This window comes from Phymastichus coffea, unplaced genomic scaffold (assembly GCF_024137745.1).
Source record: "Phymastichus coffea isolate CEN01 unplaced genomic scaffold, Cenicafe_Pcof_1.1 PCOF00082, whole genome shotgun sequence".
Lineage (NCBI taxonomy): Eukaryota > Metazoa > Arthropoda > Insecta > Hymenoptera > Eulophidae > Phymastichus > Phymastichus coffea.
Window position 1 is genome coordinate 500,973 of NW_026706893.1, and position 20,346 is coordinate 521,318.

Here is a 20,346-nt window from a genome sequence, read left to right on the forward strand (position 1 = left end):
ACGCATTAAAACGAATGACTTTTAGTGTCTATGGTTTTCTAATTGAAAAAGCTGAACATCTTCTTCCAACCTTTTGCAGCTGGATAATTTTTGAAGTGCACTCCAAAAAGTTCAACGTGCATTGTTCGTTTAAATGAACGAAACAGACGCTGTTAAAATTGAATATTACGATTACATGACTGACATAAATCCTTGCTGTAAATTGAAAATGAATATCCAGGATGTCGAGTGGGCTCAGAACTGCATGACGAAAGGTGTACTGAAGTTGCTATTTTAAGCTTGCAATAGTTTTAATATATGCAGATTTCATTTTTCACGCTGTGTCGACTTCTGCAATATTCGAATGGAATGATAGAAGAGAGCTGCATGACGGCGCGTTATGAGCTGCATATTTGTATCTAAGTCCTTTTTTTTTCGTAAAAGAGAAAAACTCTTTGATCATAAAAATTCGATAAAATACTATATAGCATATTAATAATTGTCTTTTTTCTCTAAAATGTATATATTTCTATTTATATTTAGTATCTTGTACGTTATAAAATTGATAATGTAATTTACTTTCATTTAAAATTAATCATTCATTAATAAACTTAATATTTGTCAAGAAGCATTTTAGCTGCATATCAACGATAGATAATCATTAAGAATAACATGCTATTTCCATAAGCATATTCCACGCAATCTTCAATTTTCAAGTTTAGGTATGGTCTCAGGAAAAGTTATAATTCATGCAAGTTACACCGGTCCGTCATTTATCTCGCGCTTTAAACGTCTCGCGTAAAACATAAAAAAAATATTTCGAGTAGGCAGTTCATCGATGTGTAAAATTACCATTAACAAGATAATAAGCGACATAAATTCAAAAGTGTATGATACGATTCAATATTATAATACATCCAGTAGTGAGAGAGAACGCTTGAAAAGAAAGTCTAATTTTTGATGATTTTTTATATATAAACATGTAAACGAAGAAACTTTAATCGAGAAAAAAAAACTGTAACGCAGAAAAACGGCATTAGCGCACTCTGCTTCATGGCGTATATTATTTCTCATTACATAATTAAGGCATTAAAAACGAATCACGCGATAAATTCTACGCAGAGAGAGAGAGAGAGAGAGAGAGAGAGAGAGAGAGAGCTGCATACAATACATACGGTAGACATGGGCGTAAAGCTCGCGCGAGAGCGACGCGACGCCTCGACAGATATATACGTGGTGTAATAATTATTCGCGAAGCCGAAGCGGACGGCGTTAGTCGTGCGGTGCCCCACCGACGTGCTCTCTGTATTGTTATTAATGTTGATAATAGATAACACGCGACCGCGCTAAGTCCATACGCAGAGCTAAAATTGTTACATACGTCGAAGCAGCTTGTATTGCAAATGTACTACATTTCAGAAATATCTACGTTGTTATCAGTTCTTAGCTTTAATAAATAAGCTCAATGAATTGATTTTCAAATGGAGATGACGCTCTTTAACTCTGTCAAGTATTCCGTTGTGTTATGTAGAATATCTTTTTCAAATAATTAATAATGATAATTAAATAACCCACAACCTTTATTCGCTAATAATAAATCAATTACGTCAGAATAAAAATATTCTGTGATATTAAACTCCCTTAGCAGTGCGTATCAACTCTGTAATGCACACTCTGACTAATGCATTATCCAACATTAGCCAGGATGTTTATACTTATCAAGTTCCTCAACGCAGAGCTTATCGATATTCGAATAAGAAATGTTGCCATCACCAATACAATTATTCTTCATAATTATTTCATTCATAGGGTTAGCGAGAATTCCTCGATATTCTTTATAATTTTAGTCGAATAATTTTGCATTAAAATACCAGGCTTGAGTAAGTAGAAGTTATCGTGACTAGTCAGACGTTACTAGTACGGTATATGTTCAAAGCGTTTTATGATCTACAATAAATGTCACAGACCACGTCACCATATATAGGTTTGAATGGCATTCCCGTCATAACTCTTTCGCGAAGTTTATAACGAGCAATATACGCACGGTATTTTATCCAAAAGTAAACACTCTTTGCCGGTAGGCATGGCATCATAAATAAGGTATTGTGCTGGAAGGTATGAATTTACATGATAAAGCAATCTGCACATCGACTAATAAAGTCCTTTGGCGTAACGAGCATCAAAGTCAGCGGCACGTCTATCAGCATTCGGCATCAATATTCTAGACGATCGGCTATCTGCGAAGTCGCAAAGGAGGAGCGGAGGGGTAGAGGCAGTAGCGCGCGAGAAGTGTGGAGATGCATCGGCCGGTCTGTGGACTTCCGCGTCACGACGGCGCCGAGGGAGAGAGACAGGGCAAAGCGAAGGATGGCAAAGATGGATGTCATCGAAATATCGCCTAGCAACGCAAGCTGATAGCTTCCGTCGAATCGATAGATGTCCTGTAATGCAATATATCGCAAGCTCCGGCGCCTCTCTCGCTCTTATACTTGGATTCTTTCTTGCCCCCCCCCCCCCCTCTCGTCAGCGTGTCTATCATCGTGTTGTCGTCGCGACGACTTCTTGATATTTTTGCTCCACGCATCTTGGTCTCTTCCTCTCTTTCTCACCCTCGAATTCAATCTTGTTAACGTCGTTCTATTTCTTTTACTTTGAGTTGGATGAGATCATATCAATATTGATGAGACTGAGAAAAAATAAGATTCACATTGTCAGAATGAAACTCTGTCGTACCAATGCTACATTTAGTAGATTTTGTTACCTATAAACGTAATTCCAACGAAAAAAATGGAAAAAAAAAATTATTTACACTCAGAGATTAAGACCGTGTGAATTAAAAAATACATATCACACCGTAAATAAACCTAGAGCCATATTATTTTTTCATACTGCTACTATTGCTTCTGGTTTTGTTGCGATCTGTTAATTAAAAAAAAAAACTTCCTGGATTTTCTTTGAGAGATTGTCAATCTCTGTTCGTAATTATTCTGACCGTTAGTCTTAGCCTACAAAAGAGAAAGGCCGTACACTTCAATTGCCGTAACTGGTTTTTAACTCATTAACACTTGGAAGTTTGCTCTTGTTCAAGCGCACAGGTGCTTGGTAAATGTGAATAGCTGGACACAAAGTCGTAAGCACGGCGACAGCACGTGTATTTTCAGCATATTGCCAATATAGCTTTTCAGCGCGGGCGCGTGTGTACACGACGATGCGCGCGTTCGTGTGTGCGGACCTCTCATTTACACGATTATACGGCTACGCCGCCAGTGACAATCCCGTTACGTTTGCCAATGTAATGCCCGACAATTGTGCACCTTGCGCGGAATCACGCGGTTTGAGCGCGTGCAACGAGTGGATCGAGTACTGAGAAATTGGCGTGCAGTTAGATACGCGTAGCAATGGAAAACTATTGTGGTGATAATCCAGGATAGGAAAATCGCTATGATTTCATCCGAATATGACTGATCGCGTAGAATGTAAGTATATGATTTGCGGTCGTGTAACTGCGTCGAGCGGTGAGCCTTATTGATTTGGACGACACGGCGACGAAATTTAAGTGATTCACGGCGGGAGATGCCGATGCGTCGCGTGCGATGCGTATACAGGTCGATTGCAATGCTATGTATTTGTACGATTTGTTTATTGGTGTATTAACACGAGTGCGTCCATGTAAATCAAAAATGATGTGAGTTAAATACGCTAAGGGGCTTTGATTTTGTTGAGCCACCCTTATTTCAAGAGGCTTAGTTCAATATTTACCACAACTGCGTGCGTATCGGATCACTGCATATTACTTTGGCTTTTTCATTCAAGTTTTTCAATTTGAAATGTCTCAATGTAAAACCTCGCTCGATCAACGAGGCTATAATAAGAGCAAAGTTACTGGATTACGCATCGCCACCCGACAACTTGGTGAAAGTTGAGGCATGAAAAGCAGTGCCTAACGGGCATTGCTTGGCAACTCATTTCCCGTGGTATTATAAGGTGATTCGGCTTCTCGGTGTTCCGCGCGGGTGCTATGGAGTAAAAATCACACGCGGCTGCATACAGCACGTACCTCGCGTCGCGTCAAGCGTATCAAGCGCTACGAGAATAATTCGATGATGCACGCCACGTGGGAAATCCAAACGATCCGAAACGTATGTGTACGCACGGGCACGCACACACAGACGCAGCTCGCGTTATATTATGCCACTGCGCTTTCGCCGAGGATTACGCGAGATTCTCTGTATCGGGAGGGAGCGTGTGTGAGAGAACATCGGAGTGAGTTGAGAGAAGGGAACAGACAAATTACACTGGCGAGCTTGTCTCTGATCGCACGAGTTTGCATTGTGATTTGTGCCTACGTGATGTTTCTCTCTCTCTCTCTCTCTCTCTCTCTCTCTCTCTCTCTCTCTCTCTCTCTCTCTCTTTGTCATAAGCGTGCGAAAGCTTTTACTGCTTGTTTCGATTCCATTGATTGATTTTTCAGACAAATGATTTCCAGTACGACGTTTGGCCGGCAATAGTTTTTATTGAGTCTTTCGATTAGGCTTGACTCATTTGGAGCCTTGATTCAATTATAAATTGCTTCCTGAATGGCAGTGACGACCTGATAGATTGAAAGCAATCAAAAGTTAATCTTAGCCACTTCCTCGTTCCCGTAGAAAAAAAGAGAATTCACAGCGTGCGTCACGAAATATGGCAATCGTCATCGGGTCGTATTCGATTGATTATTTTGGAGTCAAATAAAAAATCATATCTACTTAGGTTTGATCGTGTTTGTCACGAGGAACTTAAGAATACTCAAGTTCTTTTATCTAATTCAGTAGCAATTGGTCAATGTTTATTTTTGACTTTGCGAAAACTGTTTTTTCGATGACCGACAAAAGATGCAATAATGGTCACAGAAGCAGATATAACCGATGCGGTGTTCACGTACGGTGTTCACTTTATCGTGATCTTTTCATGTCCCCTCTAATTAGTCACATACAGTACCCGCTGGGTAATGACTATAGGGGACTATCCCGTGTTTGCGAGCATGAGCGCGCAAGCGTGTGTGTATATGTATGACAAGGGAAGTTCAATAACCGCGTAACTATCGCGTTTTCTTTCTCTTGACTTTTTTCCGATAGGGCGCATATTTTTATCCCTGGCAGCGACTGGCTCGTATCGACTAATAAAATAATGAAAGTTACCTACAAGTTCTTTGTAAAAAAAAAACAAATTCGAGTAATTAACTTGTAACACGTGCATGCTACGTTAATTAGACCATAGTTGTGCATTATAACTTTGAGCTATGACTATTTTGAAATTCAAATGTAACGAGCTTTTCTCCCCAATACTGCATTTTTATAAAACATAAATGTATCTTTCAATCATGGGCATGAATGGCCGTAGCCATCCGATAGTTTTGTACGTATATCGAGTCACTTCGCGTTCATGGAATATTTAACTGATGGATGTCCAATAATACATTCCCCGATTGATAAAGTACATACGTAATGCACATTAAATGAATAGTTTGGAATACAGATTACATCCTGTGCATATACTGCTGCCACGCTGTGCACTCGCTTATGTGCAGTCTGGCTGCTGCTGCCGCTGCTGGTTGTACGCCAACGAACCGCAACGTCCTTCCCAGCTTCAGCGTTGTTTGCGCGCAAGCTGCAGCAGCGGCAGCGGCCTCGTGTATGTGTGTACACCGGACTCGGAATGGGCTTGATAGAGACAATGACCCGATCTTATATACCACGCAATGTTTACGCTCCGCGCCTTAAGCTTTACTTTGCCGGCAGTCGCCGCTGCATGCTCACCGCTTATTCACTATTCCTTATTTTTTTCTTTCTCGTCTCCGTGCTACCGGCTATATTACGATTCCAGCCAGGCAGAGCGCATTTGTTTTCGCTTCCTTTTGCCGAGTGAGTGAACGAACCAGTTTTTTGTTCCTTTTTTTATTTCTCGTTGTACAATTTTCATTCGGTGAAATAAAACAAAACGCTGAGTAATGTTTTCTATTCCATGCTCACGCAAGTTTACTACTCTTGTGAATTACAGTGATTTAAGAACAAAGAATTGTGTTTTGCTGATATTCCGGAAAATGTTCTTGTAAACATTGTCTTTTCGCTTTTAGAATGTTTAAAGAATTCAACTGTCCTGCACAGAATGATTTCAGATGTACAACCTTGCTATGACTTTGAAAAAACATCAATGGTGAATGAGTGGGAACGCAATTGAAGTTTTTTTTTAACAAACTGCATATTTTTTGTAATTTATACGATTGGTATAATTTTCTAGAGATTCGAAAGATTATTAGCGTTGTCCTGACTTAATTAGATGCTCTAATCATAGACAGGAGAGAAATAGAGATCTTCAATATATAACAGAAATAAAGGGCCAACAAAGGCCTGGAGATACTGTAGAGTAATTACATTATTCGAGCAAGAAAGGGAATAAACGTAGCAAAGGGAGTTTCCTCCTCCGACTGCACTTATCGCTATACATGTAGGCTCGTGGAAAACCGGAAGTGGCGGGCGCACGCGCATGCCGTCTATTCGCGTACGACAAAATTGCCATGAGTGCAGTCGCTGTATTGCAGCGGAGGTGCTCCTTTTGACACGCTCGCTATAGCCATGTTGAAGGCACTACAAGGATGCCGCATGTAATTATGTAAACGAAGCTATTATCTTGGGCCAGAGGGAAAAATGACGGCGACGCCTCGCATGACAAAGGTGCTCACGTGTGTCGTCTCTCTATGCATCGCACGTGCCGGCTATGGCTAGGCTTCCTTGTTTCATTTGCCACGTAGCTGTACAATTTTATTGTCGTTTACCTTCTTTTCATTTTTTCATTCTTTCCATCCCACTTTTTATTCCCTGGGTAACAATTTTTTTAAGTACGCTTAATAATCATGCAAAAGTAGGCTTTTCTGTCGCGAGAAAGTAGTCCTTCAAATGTAATCTCACAATTGTTTTCTAGACTATAAAATTAAATATAATAATTAAATAAACTGCTAACGATATAACGGTTTTTATGGCACAACGACTATTTTTCTGATAATTTGATTTTTTTTGTGTAATGAAATAATGCATTTGTCAATTTTTTCTTATTTTTATATCTCAAACTGCTGTAGTGTTAATTTATAATTACATATACACAATTTTAGTTTATCAGTGATCTCAATAGAATTCCTTATCAAAACACGCTTAAACATGTTTTTCATACATTATCTGCAATAAAGACATACTCATTATTCTTTACGATCCCTGCTGATTATTTCGAAACAATTTTGAAACTACTTTTTAATACGTGTATTTAAAATTTTTTATGTAATTATTATATATGTAACGGGAGAAGATCTACAAGAAAACATTTGTTGCTAGTGTAATTTTATAAAAACTAGAGTGTATGAATATTAATCAATTTTTTAGAATTTTTAATGAACTACCCTTGCTTCTAGCATTAAAATTTCTTTCCTAGACTTTTTTCCTTGAGAGAACTTATACCGTTACATAGTTTGAATATGGTCAGTTTTCAATTCAAAAATAAAAAATTCAAATTGCTCGATGATACATAACTCTTTCGGAAGCTCCATTGTCACTACTTTCACTCGAGTACGAAAACTATCATTTTGGCATTTAATATTTTTATTATAATATTATATTTCACTTATTTATTTTCAATTTTATTTTATTCAGTTTCTCTATTATATTTTTTCTAGAAAAACAAAACAGTTTAACGTGATTTCAAAATCAATCTTGAATTGAGTGATTCGTATTCCAAGAAATTTTTGAATGCCGAGAAAACATTTAGAATAGATTGTCTGCGCATAGGTTTGAAGCACCAAAGCCCAAAGCAATTTCCTCGGGGATCAGCAATTTTAACGAGGTCACACGCCGGCGTAGTCTCAGCCAGTGTAATTAATCTAATGAAGGGATTGCATTAATGCTAAAATAACGTATTTAATGAGAATAATGGCCGCTAGTCGGAGAGAGAGAGAGAGGCAAGGAGAAACATACCCCATCTTTTCTGATGGTTTTAGGAGGTTATTAAATACGTTTGTCCCTTCCATATAATGGCAAGGCTGCTTTTGTTCTTCAAACTCTTTGAAAGCTCTGCCGCCAACCATATCTATGCTTCACTTTTTTCATCTTTTACTTTTGCTGCAGCAGGAATTCAATTTTTATTTCTCCGTTCGTATATCTCATAATTCATCTGCCACATACATGCCTGGGATTACTTTTTAGATATTGTCTTCTTTCAGCTGTACACTATCAGTGCTATACTAGATTTTCATTTGCTCAGCTTCGAACCTTTTTCTTTTCGTTTGTTAGCTTTCTCGTTAAGTTCTAATTCAGATAGGCTTTGTTACCGCAATATAAATAAGTAAGATTTGTCCGAATTTAAGCTTCTTGAGTTCTGGTTTAACTGAGAATTTCGTTTGATATATTAAAGATGGCAATTAATGAAATTCGTTTCCATTATCATGAAAGTAAATGTAGAGATGACACATTAGTATAAACCACAGCAAAAGATTAAAGGCTGTATTTGATAGACACAGAACAAATTAGCGCAATGGGAGATTCAGCTGGGCATTGCCGCGCAGTCGTGCTATTTTGCGTAGCAATTAATTTGATTGCTGTAACTCGGCGTGGACGTGAGCGCGTGCGTTGTACGCCAACTCGCGCGGCAGCGGCGATCTCGAATTCTCAGCCGCGACGCTGGCTTTTCAAGCGCGTAGGCTACCCCTGCGAGTGAGCATGCGAGCGCGGGCCGGGCTATTGTTGAAATGATGCTGGCACTGTCCGATGCTGCTGGACCTTTGTGATGCGAAATGCGAGAACTTTGGAGGGACGCGCGTGGAATTCGCGCCCCGCTGAATTTTCAGCGGAGCTACCCGCGCGCACACCTGCCCCCAGTTAATAATATCATTATGTTGTATGAGCTGCCTCTGCGCCCAGCTATGCGCTGCATATAGAAGTTTTACCGAGTCTATGCGGCGTGAGAGAGAGAGAGAGAGTCCAGCTGGCTGTGTATTATTCAGCACGTGAAATGTACAATCAAGAAGCTCTCCAACGTTTCTCACATCGTTTTATTCTGTTTTCGATTTGTAAATAAACATATAAATGACGCTATTCAATGGAGAGCTTGAATGTTTGAAAAGCATTCTACCAGCAGATATTTGTTTCGAATCCTTCGATGATCAGAAGCAATCATTGACCACCAAGTCCAGCTCAGAACAAACTAGAACCAACGTGCGACTAGATTCACGATGAAACAGCGTCATTTTGGAGCTGCAAGCTCGCAAATCGGCTTAAAATAGTACATAACAAGCAATCAAGGATACTCGTCTCTAAAAGCATCAATTTACATAACGGTCAATAATGGCAACTGGAACTCGTTGAGGGCCATAACAGGGTTTGCCGAATGAATTTGGCGCGCCAGCGCCGTTCAGGCGCCGCTTTGGCATCACTGAGTAAACAATCGCGTAACGATCTATCGATCGTCGGCCGCCCTCACTTGATCGGTCAAGCACTGTGGCGCTAGCTAACTGCTGCCTCGATAATACAATCGAATTTGCGGTTGCGCGTCTCTTCTCGTCGCGCGCGGCACAACTGGAATGGCATAAATACAAATAGCTCTGTTCAGTGTAGGACTGTTGCGCTGCCACAGTGGGACGGCTCTCCTCGCAATTTTCCAAGCGTCTCCGACTGCGTATAACAACAGTTGTCTGTGCTGTTGATATTGGCGCACTGCTTTTAGCAGTATTGCTTTGGGTATTGGCTTGAGTCGACAGTGGTCGATTGCTAAATTATTGCAACCGAATGATTAGCTTCCGTTTCATTTGCTAAATGAACATCGCCAGCGCCATTGGTCCTAGTGATAGGACAATGTAAATCTGATTAGTACTATAGGCAAATTCATTACAGTAGAATAATGGCCTATATTGAAACTTTGGTCTACTTTTTTTTGAAGTTACACTTGATTATGAGCCCAGTCCTTCTGAATTGAAAGTATTCGCGAGTTGGCCAGTCGGGCGACAAAAACCAACGCCGGACAAAAAGGAAGAGATCGAATAAACAGAGCGAATGAAATGGGATCGAGTTAAAATAAGCCACGGGATCCTCTTTTCGCACGATATAATTTCCCAGTGGAATCACGTTCCCGGCGTGCTGCTATCCCTTGGACAACACTGTTATACACACATCAGCGAGATAGCGAACGCAGAAAAACAGTGTTACTGCTGCTGCTACTGCCTGCACGCATAAATGAATACGTAATTTTGCTTTGCTACTCTCTCTCTCTCTCTCTCTCTCACTCTCTCTCCTTCTTCTTCCTCCTACGATGATAATAGCAATTTCTTTATTTGGTCGTATTTTAAAACCTCTTCGAGCTGCTACACTCAAGCGGCAGTGTGTAGCCTTTATTAAGTTTCCCGGCCTTGACACTGCTTGCTATTCATGGTTTCTCCAAGTAGTAAATAACATTTTCTCCGCTTTTTTGGTATTTTTCCTTCTTTTTTATGCATTTTTCAGTGTCTCTGTTGAAAGCCAAAGTCGATTTTGATCATGACATAAGATGACTTGATTATATAATATTTTGTTGCTACTTTTAATTTGTAAAGTACTTTTACTGTAATGTAAGGTTATAGCATTGATTATATGCGGAGAATAAGTTTCCAGATGACATTCTCTAGAACCGTGGGTAATACTAGAATCTGACAGTATTTTTATAAATAATGTATGAGCAAAGCTATTAACAAAATGAAAGAGTGCTCGATTCCAAATGTAAGCCAGTGAAACTCAAAGTCAATATTTTGATACATTCTCGGGAGAGCTTTCGTGCTGCCTGCAAATAAGAGAGGGGGGTGGGCAAGTAAGGCCAGAGAGCGAGTATAAGGTCGTAAAGCAGAGATGACTGTTTTTTCATCGTTATCTCTGAGCGGCGGCGCGGCTTCGTCCTGGTCTCTAATTATACGTGGTTCGCGTAAGGTGCCGTTGAGCGCGGCGCACGTTAGCTTGCAAGTCTCTCTCTCTCTCTCTCTCTCGTGAGAGCACGACTCTCTCGTGAAAACTCGGCCCCCTGTATCTCGACGGCGACTCTTTAGCCCTCATCGTCGTCCCTCGCGTGTGCGTCACGGGGAGCATGAGCAGGGAAAGAGGTTACACGATTGTGCCTCATGATAAGAGAAACGAGGTGGCGGCTTTATCTTTTGCCTTGGCACATACAACCCCCTCCCACGAGAACGAGAGAGTATGCTCCATTTTGAATCCGGCTTACCTTTTATCACGAAGTCTCGAGTCTGTTGTTTTACTAGTGACTGAGTAATTTACGGAATAACATTTTTTCCACTAATATACTCATCTTTTTGACCACTATTACTTTATTCATCATTGAGATGTTTCGGAAATATAACCAACTTCCCTTATCAAGCTAAAAAATAGTGAAGCAGAATTTAACAACTTATTAATAACTTAGCGATGTGACATTAGAGTACATATTTGAATTGTTTACCATAAAATATCTAAACATTACAATACAAATATTAAATAGATCATATAGCCAGAGTCAAAAAATTCTTGTGTCTACTTTTGTGTGTCTACATTTTTTTTCTGTGTATAAAGTGTATACTTTCTCAAAATTGATGTCATGCTTATTACTTATTGCTTGTTCAGATAATGCAGAAGAGCTATTTTTACTATTGACCGTGTACTTGTGCTAATTAATTCTTATTCTTAATTGCCTGTTGGCTTGATTAACTATGATATATCACAATGTGCACAATTAATCTTATAAACAATGACACTCGTTGTTATGTTATCAACAAGTAAAATTTGAAAATTTATTAGTCGGTTTATATGTAACCCCCTAGTTGTTGTGTGATAAAATTGATTGTAATTTATGAGAAAGATTTTTAATATATGTGGGGCGTAAAGGCGCAAATGAGTGTAAAGTGTTTTCGAGTGAGTGTATCTCCATTTTGTCAGCATATGTAATGAGCTTGAGCTGGACTTTGGTAAAAGCCATAAAGTAGAGGAAAGCCATCGAAGTGAATGTTGAGCGCTGAGAGTAAAAAGCGAGGCTCTTAGCGACAAGAGGAAAAGATGTCAGTTTTTAGAGAGCCTCAGCATCGTGCACATGCATATTTTTTGATATGTAAATTCTTGAAATTTGTAATAGAACTTCTATTTTAAACGTAACCCTTCTATGTATTTCTCATCGCCTACACCAACCATAACACCTACCGCATATATGAAAATATAATATTTTCTTATCTTTATTAACTTCTTGCGATATGTTAGTATGGTTTGGCTATTAAAAAAAGCAATGTTACACTGGCTCTTGACAATAAAAATATTGGCTCTCACAAGGATTTATCAAAGAAACAATTTTATCGAAAGGTGTCTCTCCCATGAATAATACTTTTTTCATTTATTGACATATCTAATGACACAGATGTTTAAAATTTTAATTAACTTTTCAAATTTAAAAATGAAATGAGTATATTTTTGCTTTTTGCGTATCGCACATTCGAAATTATTTTAAAAATATTTAAAGTGACTTACACTTTTTTTCTTGAAAGCTTTCACGTATTTTGAATTCAGTTTCTTGCTAAATTACTTGGTATAGTGAACGAAGGGTTTGTCCAATTTTCATAATGAAACTGCATATTCAATCCAGTGGCTACCTGGCTGCACCGGTTAATTCCGAATTCTGTGAAAATTGAATGAATACGGAATGCTGACTGCTTTGAAAGATATTATTTGTACAAAACTGAGAAGTCAAGTCAAGTCTTACTTAAAAATCGGAGTACATAATCAGATAGGTCGATTAAAGTCTGAATTAGTAAATATGACAAAATCAGTATTCTGTAATATCGTATTAGAAATATCCTAGATTTTTATATAATTATAATGAATAGTATTTTGTGAAATTCGTTTTTCGGCATAATAGAATAAATCGAGAAAACATTGAAATGTATCCATTATAAAGTAAGTAGCGTTATAACATTGATAAGTGGAACAAGACCATGTATCTACGCTGAATATCTTAAATAAGGGCATAAAAATAACTAATATATGCGTTAAATCCAGAAAAAATGAATAATCTTATGTCAAATAAACATGGTTAGGTAACTTACATTTAAGATCTAAAATGTCAACCTACATAAAATTGTGAATAAAGCTGTATACAACTATTTAAGAGAATCTCAAAGATTGAAAATTTCAGCTGAATATGATATTTTAAAAATAATTGTTAACTACATATATTCATTATACTTTGAAACTACTGATCTCGACTTGTTCCGTTCTGTTAAGAAGCTGCCGAATTATTTTCGGAAAAATATTCTTACATTTGTAAAATATTAATTTAATGTATTTGTGGAAAAAAATAAATAAAAATTCTGTCACGTCACCGACTGATCTTAGTGCTGAGCACGGTAACTTATATTGGCAGGAGGCAGGTTTCTCGTCTTAATTTGGCGCATTCCACGGCAGCGACCATACGCGTGCACGTGCGAGGAGCTTTCGCTCCGAGTGTCACACAGCAGCAGAATGAGCGCGACTCGTATTAAAATGCGGCGGCATGATTCTAATAGACGGCATTACCGAGACTGGCGTCGTCGGTCGCCCGCTGGCGGCTGCTGCAAACACGTCGTAATGTATTCATATCGGTCGCACACCCTTTTCCCGGCGTCGCGGTGCCCTGCTATTTGAATTTTAATATGCTGCTCGCCGCGACTGACATTTTTGCTCTCTTTGCTGCCGACGACTTTCTCGGATTGTCTCTTCCCTTGCCATTTTTTTTCTTCCATTTTTAATGCGCAGCGTTTTCCTGAGGCGGAAGTGCTAACTCCTTGTTCCTGTGCTCTCTTACCTTCCTGGAAATCTCGAGAGCGCTTTTTACACAGCTTTTTTTGCTTTGAAAGTCGGCAGTTACACTCATTGTTGATATACCAGTCAAGAAACTCTTCTTTTTTTAGGTCATATTTGAATATTTTATCACACTACTCGATTGCAAGATTGTTCATGAGTAAACTGCATATCGGTCGCGAAAAAAATTCTTTAATTTAGAAGGATTCTATCTGAAACCGAACGACTACAAAAATGTTCTTAAAATAACAAGATCCTAGAACTTATTCTGAGACCGGCTTGTACTTATTTTAGGTATTTTATTTAACATGATTTTTTGCTCAGTGATATAAAATATTTGACTCAGTAGAACAGCTCAATTACGTTTGTAGCTGTCCTACAATTTATAAAAAATTCTTTAAAATTTCTCATAATATTTTATAGTTTAGCAATTAATTATTTTTGAACTGTTAAGCTATACACACAAGAGGGAAATAATTCCGTTTTTTATCAAGTTGTATATTAGCACAGCCTCTATTGTTAAGTAAAAAGTTACTAAACTTAAATAAAGAGAATTTAAATATTAAAACATCTAAATACTTACTTTATAAACTGCAACTTCAAACAAAAATTGTTTTCTAGTTGTAAGAGTAATATTTCTTAAATTCAAAATGAATTATTATTACTTTGAAAACATTATTTTCATTTTAGATTAAACATTTTTTAAATTACAAAAATATGAGCATTGTTGATTTAAAAATAAGAAAAACACAAAAATATTTTACTTTATTCGTATGTTCGTATTTCCAAAAATGTAATGCATGTAATGGGTTTATTTATTATTCCAGGTACCACGCTGATCTTCTCGATTATATCATCTGCCGAGATAATGCCAAATATGATTGTTCAATATTAAAATTAAACCAGTTTATACATTTTTCGTATGGATGCATTCCGTTTATGACACAATTTCTGGCGTGGCGATAAAATTTGGCGCTTCGCAAGGTATTTAGCATTGTAATGAAGACTGAAATCCTATTACATGCAATGAGAGCTAGCCCGATCGCGAAACAAGGATACTGTTCACAATGCTTCATTTGATTTTCATTCTCTATGCATTGTTGGCAATCTAATTACGCGTAATCGCATCATGGCGGTACATACTGCTGTGATTGAATGAATCGCATCGCGCGAGTAATACAATGAACTTCACGATTTTTTTTACTAACCATTGTGCAACGCCCCATTCCACGTCCATTTCATCTTTATAAAAATAAGTAAGTCGTTCTAGTGGAATATATTGACGTTATAATTTTGCTGTGAGAGCGCAAGCTCCCAAAAAGAAAATCGTTCATGGAAAACGTTAGGTTCAGGCGACGGTAGCACGTAATCGTGACTTTCACGACTGGCACAGCGATATTTGCATGGAAATAGTTTGCACTTGCTCCTCGACGACGACGACGAGGACGACGAGGACGATGATGATGACGCGGACGCGAGAACAGAAAGAAGAGGGCTGCGAATTACAGAAAAGCAGCAACAGCAACAAGGAGAATTAAAAAAAAAGGTGTCGTCAAAGGTTTGGGTATCTTTCTGCCGTTTGTAATAAGCTATAAGAAAAAAATACGGCCAACGAGCCCGAAATGAACTCCGTTACTGTTCGCGTAGAAGTATATATGTGTGGAAAGCGCTGCACAGCAGCAGCGAGATAGCTTTCGAGGAGGATCGGCCATGGCCTCGTGGGGTCCACGTACCCATCCTGACGATCCCGTGGGAGCGAGCTCGTTATCCGCATCTTCTCTCTCCGTTACCTCGTTCGATTTTTATTGAAATCTTAACCCTTTCACCCCCTACCTTCTTTCTTGTTGTCTACCATGCACGATCCTTGCGATCCTCTTCCCGTTTTGTTTTCCAATGAGATATTCTTGGGCAAGAGCGGAAAACAAGATTCAAGCTGATGCCAGATCGAAAGCATAAAGCGATATATAGAGTTATACGGCAGATGCTGAAAAAGTAACAATGTGCGTTAAGAATAGTCTCTGTATACTTGTTTTCTAATCGAGTTATTTTGGCATTTGATATTGAAAAACTTCATACTTGATTGAACAATTGAATCGCAATTTAAAGTAAAAAATATGGATTTTGCTTAATAGTAACATTGAAACTCGTCGCTGACAAAGATGAAAATAACTCGATCAAGCGTTTTACACACATCCTCACAAGTTTTCTCATTCTCTCTCTATCAAAGACATCCGTGACATCAAGTCACTCTCAAAAACTAATCTACACAACTTACTTCCCATGTTTAAAAAAACGACAAGTCGCCGACATCCAGGATTATGATTGGTTGATATATGAAAATTCGAATTTTATTATTTTTGAATCCCTTGTAATATGCATGAAAATGTAAAAGATTCAAATTTCAATAGTAAATAATCTATGAAAAATTGATGTGTAAGTATAATAATCCCTATAAGACTAATTAAGAATAGAAATGCCAGTGAGTAAGTCGTTTCTAAAAAGTTATGTTTTGGAATTATACTGATTATTTTATCGCTATAAATCTATAATAAATCTATAATAAGTGAAATTGAAATATATATCAGTATATTGTTATTTAAGTTGGAAGAGAGAAGAGAGAGAGAGAGAGAGAGAGAGAGAGAGAGAGAGAAAAGTACAATATGCAGGAGAAAATAATTTCTAATTCTGTACATTTTGTCGTAAGAGATGTACGTGCAGCAAAAACCTGATATTGAATCCGATAAACTCAAAGCATCTAATATTCTGAGAGTAAGCTAATATTTAGCTACAAATATCTAATAAAAGTTAGTATATTTTATCAATCGAATACGATCACTGAAACTTTTGGATAATTTTTCAATTTACTTAGAAATGATTAAATGTTCATTGATGATACTAATATGAGTATTGATTGTGAAAATTTTTTCTAAATTATATAATTTATTATGCGGCTGCAGCATTAGGATTTCGTATAGGTTCGTATCGTTGGCATACAGAAGATTTAATTAATACAATGATCATGACAAAAACAGCAAAATTAAAAAAGCCAGTGTGCTAAGCAAACGGTGGTTTGAATAAATATGCCAATCATCGCAACCTTTAGAGTCTCTCTTATCGTTCATTGAGTTAGCATATGACACGACATCGCAGTCCGTGCTTTCATCCGGAAAACAATCGAGTGCGATCAGCCGCAGAGCGGCGGCTTGAACGGTCCATCCCGCAGCTATTATGCGAGAGAAATCTCATTCAGAAAACTGTCTCCGTCTCTCTCACTCTGCTTTGGTAGTCTCTGTCGAGTGCTGATAAGGGACAAGCATCAGAGTCGGCATTGTTCATTCCCTCACGCTCACTCTTCTATATATACGTGCGAGTAGGGAGGATATCGACGCGCGATTTCAAATTGGTCGAGGGAGCAGACGAGCGAGTAGAGGTGTCGGGCCTTTTATTTAATTACGTCTCCCTTACAGTCGTTCGAGCACGAGAGTTTGCAGTAGATCAGCCGTCTGGTTCGGGTGTTTCTAACGAACCTTTGCCCGTCCGACGTTACGCACGGAGTTTGAATCTGCATAGGCAAGCCGCGTCAGTAGCAGCATATTCTTTTCGCAATGTTCCGAGAAGCCGTTCAACTGGATCTTTTGCTCTGCCTTCCTCGTAAATCCCCCCGATCACTTTTATCTGGCTTTCACTCCCTGACGTTTTCCGTGCTCCTGTGCACTAGCTGGCAATATCTTTAATCGCATAGCTCCATAAGTGCCGCTATGTCTGAAAGGCTTCTTTTAAGTGTTGATCGTTACACCATTGCTACACAATTCTTCTTTTCCTTGTCTATCCGGTTGTAGTACTTGCAACTGTCTCTAACATACTTTCTGCTTTAACTTTCGTCATTTCAATGATATGTCGTCACTATATGGAGATGGCAAGCAAGGAGCTTTAGGTCTACGAATCATCTCTAATTTATTACGTTATTTCGACGAAAACATCGATTAAAATGATGAACTGAGCACTTTAAAAGCACATAAACCACAACGGAACGAGTTTCGTTCGTTTATGTGCAAAGATATAAAAGCAGTAGGTATCAAATAAAATGGAAAATCAAAGTAACTCGCATGAAGAATTTAATCCTCGCGCTTTCAATCCAGGTTTTCTCCCGTTTGGCGGCAATTACGTGCGAGCACGGCGCCAAAAGAACAAAGAGATGCTCGCCCAAGTCAGCCGCATAACAACCGCGACGAGTATAGTTATAGGATGTACCTACGAGTTGTCGGCAAAAAAACTTTGTTCGCCGGATGAAAAGCACTTATTCCCGCGCGCGCGCGCGGCATTTTGTTGAAACAAAAGTCACAGGTATTTCTGCGGTCGTCCTATGGGAGAGAGAGAGGCGATGATCTTTTTCTTTCTCTTCCTCTCAGCCTTCCTTCATCATTTATACTCTGTCGCGAGAGCGAAAGAAAACTGGTTCGCACGCACGCACGCACACGACTTTGTCCGCGCGCGCACTGTAAACAGATAAATCTTACAGAACCTCGTCGTTTTCGAGCTAATAATTCTCTAACGCAAACAACCTTTGCAGTTGTTTTCAAGTTTTTTTGTTTGATTTTCTAGTTTCTTAAAAGCGCGATGAGACTACGTTTCCTCTGCAGCAATACCTAACTGATAGAATTGAATTAACTTATTATAAAAAAAAAGTTTCGCTCAGTGTGCGATAAGAATGAGGCAAGTTGTATGCAAAGGTCCCCTCCTTTTTTGACCGCATAAAAATGTTCTCAGCCGCAAAAGCGTATTATACAAAGTAGAGTAAAACTCCTAAGAGCTGCGCGCGTACTCCGCCGCGAAGTTATCGGTAGCCAGGAGAGTAAGGCCGTTAGCATAACAATAATAATTACAGCAGCCCGGAGCTTTCTCTCTCTCTCTCTCTCTCTCTCTCTCTCTCTCTCTCTTCTCGCCTAAAAGTACGTTGTTTCCGTCGTCCCGTAGTGAAATTAATGGCAAATTCACGACAGGAGAGTTCGCATAACGGACCTTTCCTCGTGCGCTGCTGAGAAAAAGAAAAAGAGGTCGCGGTACGAGCGAAAGGTGCCCACCCGCGCAAAGCATACCGAATGATACGTTTTAAGACTCTTGATATCACGTGTAGTTACGTGCCACTGCGCGACACGGCGCTCGTAAGATATTTAGCGCCGAGTTAGACTCGCGACTCTCTCGCGCTTTGCAGTTTTACACGCTATTTCAAACGGAGAATGCGGGCGTACTGTGTAAAACTCCTATGGTTATTTATGTGCTAACCAGGAATTGAGAGCTAGAAAAAGCTTTGAATAATCGATCTATGGTGCGCGATTTTGAAATCGTTACACGTCGAATGGAGTTTAATAAAGTCGCCTGTGCACTGTTATACAATCGCGAAATATCACGACCAATAAAGCAAGTGAGCCATTTTACAAGGACAGGTTTGCCGCCCATCGATAAATCGAACTGGGATGAAAAAAATTGCAATTAAAGGAGCATCACGGCGTGAAAGTACAGAAATAAGTAAGTTGAGTTTCAGTGTTCGTTCTCTGTTCGCTGCCCGTACCGTCTTCGCAATTCCATTCGACTCTTGAGCCTTTTTTTCCTGTCCGTTGACCCTTTATAAGATCCACTCTCATTTCGCTCGGCTATCACGACGAGCATTCCCGTATCGTATTGTGTGCTCTGCTCTCGTGCCTTTTTTTTTCTTGAATCTCCAGTTTTTTACGTAATCTTCGCGATTTTTCTGTAGTGCCATCGTTATCTGCTCACTCGTTCGGCTTTATCCTCTATTACGTGTTGCAGCCTTTGACAACTTTCCAAAATGGTTTTGTCTCATAAGATTCATTCTTTTTACACTACAACTGCAACATTGAGAAGATAAGATTGAAGCTTATTTAACACATTAACCTGTTCATTGCAAGAATGTCGCGTCTTTCCTTCAGCATTATTTGATAAACCGTATGATTTGCAAGAATGTCATAAGTCGGTTTTCTATTCATTTCCCCCTCTCAATTTTTTAATGAATGTTGTGACATACAACAATAATCCCGGATTTTGAAATATTCGTTTGATCTGGGTGCTCATATATTTTTTCCCCAGAGGCGGCGCCCGTGCGTATATATCTATATGTAGTCGGCGCGCAGTGGAACGAGTTTCACGTTCGTGGCCCCCGAGGCTACAGTCATATAAAATTTTTGCAACCTCTTTACGGGCGCGGTCCAGTGTCGTACTGCTGGTGGTGGGATTTGCACGATCGGGTAATTTTTACGACGGCACGGGTGTATATGTATTTGCACTCGCTGGAGAAATATTGAGAGAAAAGAAAAATGAGAGCCGTACCAAGCGGAGTATCAATTGGATCACCCGGTGTATCTTTCCAAGCAATAAATCGTGCAAATTCGGCCGTAAACTTATAGCACAGAAGAGGCTAACAAGTTAATACATGAAACTCCATTGTAGGGAATAATAAGTACCGTATCGCGTTGTTACCTTAATGTCATATTGGTTG

The 20,346-nt window shown here is 39.0% G+C and overlaps 2 protein-coding genes across 2 annotated transcripts in view; both read left to right on the plus strand.

Moving 5' to 3' along the window:
- The window catches only part of LOC131668668 (uncharacterized), a 27,251-nt gene extending 11,834 nt beyond the window's left edge, over positions 1 to 15,417 (plus strand). The window contains exon 4 of the mRNA XM_058943024.1: positions 15,246 to 15,417. Coding sequence (XP_058799007.1) covers positions 15,246 to 15,417 — 172 coding nt within the window. The remainder of the gene's footprint in view (positions 1 to 15,245) is intronic.
- Positions 15,418 to 19,078: 3,661 nt separating this feature from the next.
- LOC131668661 (alpha-mannosidase 2) overlaps positions 19,079 to 20,346 on the plus strand; it is a 141,686-nt gene continuing 140,418 nt past the window's right edge. The window contains exon 1 of the mRNA XM_058943018.1: positions 19,079 to 19,358. The gene's annotated coding sequence lies outside the window, so the exon portion shown is untranslated. The remainder of the gene's footprint in view (positions 19,359 to 20,346) is intronic.